General features: G+C 35.8%; 1 protein-coding gene across 1 annotated transcript; it reads right to left on the bottom strand.

The window, feature by feature from the left end:
- Positions 1-4,126: 4,126 nt before the first annotated feature.
- LOC147559278 (uncharacterized) lies at positions 4,127-4,609 on the bottom strand. The gene has a single exon (XM_086659157.1). It carries the CDS (start codon positions 4,607-4,609, stop codon positions 4,127-4,129), a length of 483 nt encoding a protein of 160 aa, XP_086515283.1.
- Positions 4,610-10,893: the final 6,284 nt, after the last annotated feature.

Raw genomic sequence — 10,893 nt, 5'->3', positions numbered from 1 at the left:
TTGAATGATTGGGAGGTACATAAATAGATAAACAAAAAAATCTTTCTCTCTAAAGTTTGGATTGGATTGCATGGGAGATGGAGGGGAGTGGTGTAGTATTTATATATGGGGGATATATGTAGGGTTATTTCAAGGCCAGCGCTTTGGGGAATGCTAAATAGTTTCCGGGGTGTGAAATTTTAAAGGGAATATGTAGAATTTTGAAAATTTTCCGGGGAAACTAATCTTATGGGGAATATTTTCTAACACCTCATGTATTCGCCACCTCATCGTCTTCACCGGTGAAGGTCGCCGGCCGGCCAATTTCCGGCCGGCGACCTTCAAACATAATTTTTTTTTTCCTTCTCCTCTCTCTCTAGATCTGATCTAGAGAGAGAGGAGACCTCCATTGGAGGTCCGAGCAGACCTTCAATGGGTCTGTTCGGACCTTCAATGGGTCTGTTCGGACCTCCAACAGACCTTTTGAAGATCTGTTCGCAGACCTCCATTGGAGGTCCGAACAGACCTTCAATGGGTCTGTTCGGACCTCCAATGGAGGTCTCCTCTCTCTAGATCAGATCTAAAGAGAGAGGAGAAGGAAAAAAAAATTTATGGTTGAAGGTCGCCGGCCGGAAATTGGCCGGCCGGCGACCTTCACCGGTGAAGACGATGAGGTGGCGAATACATGAGGTGGCAGAGAGAGAGAAGTGAGGTGGAGAGAGAGAGCTGAGGTGGAGAAGCTATTTTGCTTTCCCCCTAAATAAAATTGTCAAACAAAATTGACCAATTTTTGACCAAGTCTTCACACCCCGGAAACTATTTTGCTTTCCCCAAAGCGCTGGCCTATTTCAAACCTTGAAGGCACAAATTAAATTTATTTTACGTTGAACTCAAATAGACGTTGAATCGTTTGAATAAGTCATTTAGGCTAGTTAGACTTCACAAATCAAACAAAAACATTCTGAAGTTTGACTCGAATAATTTTTCTTAATTCAGATTTTAAATTTGACTTACTGAAAAAAAAACAAACACTACCTAACTTGAGTTTTGATTATTTTTGGATAATTATCTAGTTACTTAAATTAAGGTGTCCCTTCCACATATAACCTTGAAAAATCGTAAATAAAAATTGCTTCAAGATGGTGACACATGAACAATATTTCAAGCCAAATTGAACTTCATCGGGGTTCTTGTTTTTTCGACATACTTTAATTTTAAAAGGAAAAAAAGAAGTAATCGGTTAAGTTTAGTCCTTAGATATTGTCTCATGAATTGCCATGATAATATTTCTTAAATGTCATGAAATGTCTCTGAAAATCAAAATATCAATGGATATTTTGACAATGAATATGAAATCCATGAAAATCAATGAAAATCGAATTCTACTATACAAGAACCCTAACAATCACTATTGAGCAAATCTGAGAGCTTTTCATAAAAAATAAAAAAACTAATCTCTAATAAGACCCTTCTTTTGTTCAATGCTTTCTTAAATCACCCAATATGTCCTCTTTTCTTTTCTTTTTTTTTATTTTGTTAAACTCAATATGTCCTATTGGGAAGTAGGCAATGCTCATTTTTAGGATAAGCATCAACGAAACTCCATATTTCTTAAACAAATTTAAGCTTAATTTTTTATGTAAATTTGAATCAGAAAATTTTAAATTTTCTTAAGTCAAAAAGACAAATTATATTTTGTTTAGTTAAAAATCTAAAGTTTGTACTTTGTTTGATTAAAAATCTAAAACTTTTATTTTGTTTAGTTAAAAATTCAATATCTTTTGCAACTTTTTCGCAAGCTATTGAAAACTACTTGCAAGTTGCTGCAAACTTGTTGTAAAGCTGTTGCGATCTATTACAAAGTTATTGCTAGCTATTGCAAACTTCTTGCAAGCTGTTGCAAACCTCTTGCAAGCTGCTGCAAACTTTTTGCAAAGTCGTTACAAATTACGAATACTTAAGAAGTTGAAGACTAAAAATAATTAGGCGATCTTTATTCATCAAAACAAAAAGTTTATAGAGAGTTTTGACCAACTTCCCAATTTAAAGAACCAACTATAGTTAACAAATAAAAGAAGAATAAGTCTTTCATAGAATCCTCTTTGGAATCACATCAACTGATATGATATACTTTCATTAGTGGATTCTTAAAAGACAACTAAGCTTTTTCTCTTCTCTTCTTTTCCATAGTTCTCCCAATTTAGTTTTCTGACGTGCATCAATGGAATTTGTCTAGTAAGTCATATAAAAAAGTAGAACTTTTGAGATAAGGAATGTAAGGTGTCGTTTGGCAACCAAAAGTAGAAGTACTTTTGCTTGTAGTAGAAGTTCTTTTGCTTTAAAAAAGCAAAAAAGTTTCAAAAGTATATTTGGCAAAAATGTTACTTATAAGTAAAAAAAGTAAAAAAGTTAGTTTGGTAACTAATTTACTTTTGATAATTTTATTTTTCTTTTTCATAGAGATACTTGATTTTAATTGAATTTATTTACGATTTTCACGATTACTCTTGTATGCGAACTAGTGGTGATATTGGTGGTAGTGGTGGTGCCATGAAGGTATGGTTATGGGGTGTGCTGGTGGTTGAGGTTTGATGGTGGTGGTGGTAGAGAGGTATGATGGTGACAGCGGTGGTGGTGGAGGTATGATGGTGGCCATGGTAGTGGAAGTATGGCGGTGGTGGAAGTACGGTGGTGGTGATGGTGGAAATACGGTGGTGGTTGTGGATAAGGTATGTGAGTGATAGTGACGGAGTTATGGTGGAGGTGGTACGGTGATGGTGGTAAAGGTGGTGGATAAGATATGTAGGTGGTAACAATGGAGGTATGATGGTGGTGGTGAAGGCATTGTGGTGGTGAAAGTATGTTGTTGGTGGTGGCGGTGAAGGTACGGTGGTGGTGGTGGTGGTGGTGGTAGCGGTGAAGGTAAGGTGGTGGTGGTGGTGAAGGTACGGTGACGGTGGTAGTGGTGGAGCTACGAAGTGGTTATTGTCGAGGTGTGGTGGTGTATGGTGGTGGTGGTGGTTAAGGTGTGGTGGTGGTGGTAGTTGAGGTAGGGTGGTGGGGGCGGTGCAATGCTTGTTGTGGTGGTGGTGGGGGTAGAATGGTATGGTAGAAGTTTAGTTGTGGTAGTGGAGCGGAGATAGTCAAAAAAAATTTCGTCAAGTAAAATCATGCATGTCTCAAAGAAAAGTTACTTTACTTTGAAGTCAAAAGCTAAAAATTTTAACTTCGAAAAAAAGTCAAATTTTAACTTAAATGAAGTCGGTAATTTTTGCGTACCAAACTAGCTTTTTGACTTTTCTACTTAAATAAGCAAAAAAATAACTTATTTTAGTGTTGCCAAACGACACCTAAATATGAGAAAATAATTAATTATGCTTTTGACATATTAGACTTGAAGAGTAATATAGAAAACCAAAATTAACTTTATGCTCAATATGTCTCTGTCCTGAATCCAGACCAACAAAAGGAACCTCAATCAGGTGATGTGGCGGACGATATTTAGGCAAATTAGCTTTTTCTTGACATTTTTCTCTCTAAATTTCGTTCGTCGTATCATGCGGTCGAGATTCAGGCACGAAACATAGTGTTAATGTTGCATAAAAAAGAATATAAACACCAATGACTCAATGCATCTCATATTAAGGGTGTCAATAGTTATTAAGTTATTTTTAAAGATTAATTCCATTTCGGCCATAACTTTGTACCAACTCGACTATATAGCCCCATAAGTGTTTACCATTTCCATTTGGTGTCGAAGGACCAATTTAATCTTTTTAGGAATATCATCGGAGCCAAATAAAATTAATTCTTAAAATTTAAAAAGCATGGCCATCTGATCCCCTCCCTTACATTTTTTTTTTTTTTTTGTTGAGAAGAAAACAAAAGACACTAGGACTAAACAAAAGAAGACAGTAAGGAGACTGGTAGATCTGATCAAGCTAGCCAAAACCAGGTTCCCCAATTCAGACGACTCCATTTAGCTAACTGATCCGCTCTAGTATTTCCTTCCCTGTTGATGTGAGAGTAAATAATTCGGACGAAGTTTCCTTCGAGCTGACGAATTCTGTCGATGAGTTTGATTGTTTGCCAACCAATGTCTGCATGTTCCCCATTGAACATCTGAACGATATTACTATTATCACTTTCAATATGAAGATATGTAATATTCTTTGAAAGTCGACCATTGAAGCGCTTTGACAATTGCCCAGCATTCACATTCTTCTGCGTTTTGGCCTCTGAAGTTACATGCCGACGCCGCTAGAAAGTTGGCTTGATCATCATACACAACATAACCAATGCCCGCAAATTCTTTACCGTCCAAGAACGAGGCATCTACATTAATCTTGATGAAAGGCGCTATCGGAGGAGACCAAAGGGAATTCCTATCATGAGGTTGAGAAATTAAATGAGCCTTAAGAAGTTTTGGTGTGTTGTGAATCTGATCAATAATCATCATAGGTAAAACCTTAGTCGACGAGAAGCATTTATCACACCTCGCTTTCCATATCTGCCAAAGAATAATAGCAAAAAGTCCACTAATCTGCTCATCAATAACTTTCCAAGAAATAATCCAATCAAGAAGATTAGTAATGTTGCCAGAAATAATATTAAAGTGAAACCATACCATGTGAATCAAATATTAAAATGTTTTAGACTTGGGCGAGTTAGGGACCTTGGTTTAATGTTGCCAGTTTGTCATCTAACAATCTAGCATACACAATATTTTTAGAGTGGGAATATGTGAAGAATGTGTTAAAAAATCAATTTATTTTTATATTGCTTGTCACTTTTTTTTTTGATGAAATATATTGCTTGTCACTTGAGTTCAGATACTGAAGTCAGACTTAATAACATAACTGGACAATTATATTGTATGTTAGTTTAAAGTACAATCAACAATGATTACACTAATTATTTAGATAAATTTATTTCTTTTCAAGAAGTAAAATTAATAGTTTTTTTTTGTATTTATACATACTCATAGACTCATAGTTAGCATTTTGTCACTAATCAGTGTCTCCTCTTTATTAGGGTGATTAGATGATAAATCACTGTCATGATTAATGAGAGATTAGACAAATATAAACTAAAAAATGATACTAAAATATAAAAGAACAAAGAACTTTAATAAGCAAATTATTTTATTTCCAATCTTACTATTCCCATCGCTTTTGTTTAGATTAAAATTAGGATTTCCAAGAAACAGCTCGAAAATTTATATTTATTTTGGTGAGAAATGAAGAGTTGGCCATTTTTTTGTGAATTTGGTCCAAGAAATGAAAACATTATTTGGTCTCCTTGAACCGGATTTTAAGACCTCATGTTTTGTTGACATTTTCGAAATTTGACTTAAGGTACAAAAAAATATGTATAAAAGAAATTGCAATGTTTAACCAATTTTTTTTTGTTAAAATTCTAGAGAGGTTTAATTATTGACATAATGGAAATAATGTAGATAAAATTATTTTCATAAAATAAATTAAAATTCTAAAAACTTTTTTTTTTTATGAGAATCTAAAAACTTATGATATTTGGCATAACATGCATTTGGTGTGAGAGAAACGTACGATGTATGTAACAACATCTGTTTAAGTAATTTTGAGAGATAAATCAACTCATTGAAATGTAAATTTTTTAAAACTGCCTAAATTTGCACCTGACAGTGACAGTTTAGATGATGATTATATGTAGATTAGCTGACTTACAAAAAAATTAGTTGTGGATGACTTGTGAGTTAGTTTTTAACAAGGATAAATACCCAAAACTATGTTCATTAAGAGTTATTGAGTATTTTTTATTTTGTTGAAATAAGAGTTATTGAGTATGATGTTTAAATCTTTTCTAGGTAAAATATTCCCTTTCAACAAAAAAAAAAAAAAGGTAAAATATTCCCCACTCTTTTTAATCATATAAAATTCCATGTGGAGCCTTACAAATTCACATTGTGCACAACGTATGGAAATCCTTTGCAAAAAGGTGTGACGGTGTAAACTTTTTCACGTTGGGGTATGATATTGTTTAAAGTCGATTGGCTGAGTGATGAGTCAAATGATATGGAGATGAATATGAACTTTTATGGAAAAAAGAAAGGTTCATTTTTTTTGTAGAATTCTAGTTAGGTGATGATGTACATCTTTTTAGCGAGAAACTTTGATCAAATATTTTAAGTATAAAAAACTCATTGATTTAAAAATGAGTGGTAAATATTGCATTGAGAGATACTCAAAGTCAAATATTTGCTCATTCTTTACATTACTATTTGCTCATTCTTTACATTACACTAGCCGCGTTGCCTACGAAAATTTAATTCTAAAATGGTGTTGTAAGCTATTTTCACCTTCCAATATTTCATATTATGTTAAAGGTCAAGTTGAGTCAAATGATATATAGAGGTGGGCCTGACCTTGTATGAAGAAGTTAACATGATATATAGAGGTGGGCCTGCCCTTGTAGAGAGACTTTTAACAAATTTAACATTTTTTTTTTGGAATCTGATAACTTCATTGATTAGGCAAAGCCAATATGGATTACAATAAGAAGTTAAAAGAATAACAAAGTACAAAGAAGTAACCCTATGCGGCTATGCCCACTACCTATGAAAAAGGAGGCATTTTAGTTTCTATGTGACTTTAGTGGTTCCCCCACTATCATCAGTACATGACCCATTACCACCATACGGTTCTCTTGGTTGAGTAACTAACTTTGAGTGGGTCAAAGTTTGTAACCGTTTCCCCACCACGAACTAGAGTGATTGGAGAACTTCCATCGGTCGTCGGTCGGGATCCTTCTCCCATTTTCAGTCCAACATCTTCCTCCATGAAGCCAGAAACTTAGAGTTTGAACATGATGAGTTTGAGCATGTTGAGTTTGAACAAGAACAAACAACCATACCGAATCAAAATCATGTTCAGTCGGAGATTTGTCTGCTTCACATCTTTCGACCAAGATTGTATCCTCCTTTATGATCCATGGGACTTTACGTGTGACTAAATCCACTTCTCCTGAGGTTTCTAGATTTGCAAGGAATTGAATATATGCGACCTCTGTAAATGTATATGGATATGGGAGATTCAGCACACCTCTGTAAATGAAGAGAGGTGTGAGTTGTTGAAGAAGCTTCAAATAGTTGTCCATGACCAAACACTTGAATCGGAAGAAACACGAAAGCAACAAAAATAGATCATATAGATCAACAAAACAGGCCCTAAAGACCAACAAAGAAAATAACTATTTATTAGAACAAAAACAAAAAAAAAATCCGGCGAATGGAGGACCCTTCGCCGAAGAAGCAACGATCTTCGGAAGATTTACTCTAAAAACGGTTACAAGTTTTCTAGAGAGAGAGACCCTTGCAATTCTATTTCAGATACAATCCTGAACATTTTGAGATGAAAGTATATGTTGCATTGGAGTCAAACTCTGAGTAATTGTAGGGTGTAGCACTGCCAAAGGAAGATTGTGAACATAGGAAATGTTATATACACTCGCCGTTTTTACCCTATACCCTCACCGTTATCTACAGTTCTACACTCAAACCGTATACCTACTTTTACCCAAATACACCCACTTATTACTTACACTCACATTTTGGTCAAAACCCTTGACCAACTTGTTTTGCTTCCCTTCGGTTACATGAAATCGACGCCTAACTCAAACGTTCGGAGAGATAGAACTGATATGTAACATAACTTGTCGATACCATCCTACCGACAGATAACAGAAAGCAACATTCGTAGATCTTTGATAAATTTTCTATCAGTAAGAAGATAAATAAAACATTTTATTGATCATCCTACATTATTCAGTAAAACAAATAAAAAAGTAAGTAGTTACTCAATGTTACAAAATTTCAACATTGGTTTATGCATATCGGTAAGATTCAACCGACAAATTACACAACACATCGACATTGTCAAACGGAGTAGATACATTACATGTCGGTGGCTTCGTGTCGACTTGTAGTGTAACATTTTGGTCTGATACCTCCGATAGGTTACCTTCATTGTTTTTTGCTCTTCAAGAATAACACCAATTTCACTTAAGAAAAACTTAAAACGAAGATTCATGGATGTTTACATACCTTTTTAGTGGGTGATTCTTTAGTCTTTATAATTTTATTTGGATCAAATAAGGATGTGAATTTTCTCCCTTTTCCATTGTTTTCACCATTGAAACGCCAACAAAAACCTTCAATAATTTGAATATGACCTTATAAGAAGATAATTGCTTGATTTTTTGGGTGTTTCTACCGACAACAAAGCTTAAAGTGGTGGAGTATAGATGTGGTGAATGAAAGAATTAATGGAGGAACTCCTAGATTTTGGAAGTTAGTGAAGATTTTAGGTTTTTTTGCTGAGCTTGACCAATATTGACTTGGTGAGTGTGAGTGAAATTTGGTTCGGTCAAATCAAGTTGACAGAGTCAACCCTAATGTGAGTGTGGCGGGTAAAAACGGTGAGTGTATATAAAATTTCCCTTGTGAACATTATCCACTTCAATTGGGACTCTTTGGACCTTTTTATATTTTGTTAAGAGTTATAATGTAAGCACGTCCAAATTGCTAAACCGAACTCATCCACCTGGGAGGCCCAATAAATAAGCATCCAAAAGGCCTAATCCAAGTGCTCTATAAGCACTCAAACAAATTGAAATGACTATAGACACCCCTGATTCAAGAGGCACTCCCAAAATTTATTGCATATTAGATTCACATGAGCTTGCAGTCTAGTTAATTATACATCAATCTAAAATAATGACAGGGTCCTTGGCGATTACAATCTTATCCTATGACTCTTGCAGTCTAGATGAATCAGTTTTACAATTTGTAGTGGTATTCAGTGACAGTTACATGTGTTCTTCCACCGATCGCCTTACTTTCAATAGGTTTTTGGTTTTCTTATTTGTTTTTTTCCTGACTTAATGGTTAATAGGTAAGGGAATGCGGCTTTTTTACTCATTTTTATTTTGTTGAGAATCTTTTTCACTCGATTACACTCTTGTGACAATGAAGATAATTGCTTCACAATTACTTTTTTTTGCTCGATTGCACTTTTTACTGCATGATGCGATTACACTAACCATTCTCGAGCAATTCAGATCCAAGAGAGAGCAAATGTTAGTTGCTTGATCTATTTAATTATTCACTTTCCTAATTGACGATTTACTTATTTACATTTTTCAGAAATTAAGAATGAAGATCTAAGACACTCTAACGTTCAAGTCAGTTAAGTTTTGCAAGTTGAAAGTCAATAGTAGTCAAAAGATAAAGATCAGATCCCTTTTCGTGATGAATCAGTGTTGTTTACGTAACCTTAGATGATGATGGTGAATCACCATCTTAATGGAGGCTACGTAGCAGGGCCATTAATATAATCTTTCTAATCATAGTAAATAGGATCGTATCTGGTGATAGGAGATGTGGATATTCGACGGCATCTGGCCTTACTCGTACCAGATGTTTCTTTCTACCGGAGCAGAGTTCAGGGTACTAAACATACTTCAGCAGATCCCCCATTTCAGGGTTCAGGTTGCAAGCTGACTAGAATCCACCCTTATGTTGACCTTTACGTTATGGCATTGTTCAAGTGCCCAGGAGACTCGTGGTGACATCCCGTTTCAGGTGTATGTGGTAGAGCTCTTTCGAGTTAAGAGTGAGAATCAATCGGGTTATCCGCTGAATTTAACTTCCATAGTTAGTTTCCATCCGGAACCAAAATTTTGAGTCCATTTTAGTACTCAGGCCGACCCATTGAAATTATATTTTCCTTTGACCATTACCCGTTTGTGACAGGCTGATTGGACGGGCCTCTGGATATTGAATTGAGTCCACGTTGACCATTGACTTAATAATAACATAGTGACTAAATATTTAATTTTGAAATACTGAACTAGTAAAATTCAATTTGAAAGGTTACCAAAGACACTAACTACGAAATACTATGGTGATACAAAATTACAAACCGTACAACATCCGAAAAGTCGCAGAGTTCAGTCATTATATGTATCATGACCAGAGATGGTTCATTGTTACAAAGGAACTCGACAAGTTGATGATCAAATGACGAAGAAATCTTCGTCAATGACCTTCTTGTCCGTCTGCATAGAAGATGAAGTTACCGTTTTATAAGTTGAGAATGATACTAAAAAAAATCACAGATGAAATAAGCCTCTAAATAGAGAGACGGGAACAAAAGAGAGAGGTTAATGCAAAGTAGAATTCTCTAGAAGACAAGAGAGAGAGATAGAACAAAAAAATAGAGGGAGAGACGAAAAAGGTGACTAAGAAAGGCAGTATTTGCGCTTATGACGTATATGAGTAGTCAAAGAACCTCTGGAAGAGACGTTCGAAACGTAAGTTTTATAATCCAACACCAGGAAAATACTTTGACATGGCCATCATGCGTACCACTAGATCATACCCTAAAGTAAGGGGTCTCATCTATCGGGTGCGGTACTGAATTGTGTCGGTCAATCCCATCAGATCGTGAGCACCCGAGTAAAATGGGCTGGTTACTTGGTCAAAAGCCATTGACCACTTTTCACCTATTAGTTACTTAGCGGACGGGCCTGGTTTGTCCGTGACAGATATCGGGCATCCGCAGTTTGCGTCAGAGTTGGGCGGACCCAAGGGTACTGGGCCTTCATGTCGTTACATCACCCCTATTTTGGTCCACTTCATTGTTGATTTTGTCAAAGTCGCTCGTGCACATTCATAAATCTGAGACGTGCTGCCGAAATCGATCTGCAGGCTTCATGATTGGTCGCGGCTGACCAATATTTAGCTCCGCAAGCCAACAGCAGGTACTCCCAGTCCACCTCAGACTCACTTGGGCGGTCCCAAGCGGGTTTGGGCCGTTTCCACACCCCTTCGTAACGATAGTGAATAAAAATGGGTTTTTTAGTAAAGAAAAC

The sequence above is a fragment of the Eschscholzia californica genome, unplaced genomic scaffold (assembly GCF_041429995.1).
Source record: "Eschscholzia californica isolate CP2 unplaced genomic scaffold, dmEscCali1.0.p SCAF_2, whole genome shotgun sequence".
NCBI lineage: Eukaryota > Viridiplantae > Streptophyta > Magnoliopsida > Ranunculales > Papaveraceae > Eschscholzia > Eschscholzia californica.
Note: the sequence above shows the minus strand (reverse complement) of the source record. Positions and strands in the feature narration are given on the sequence as shown.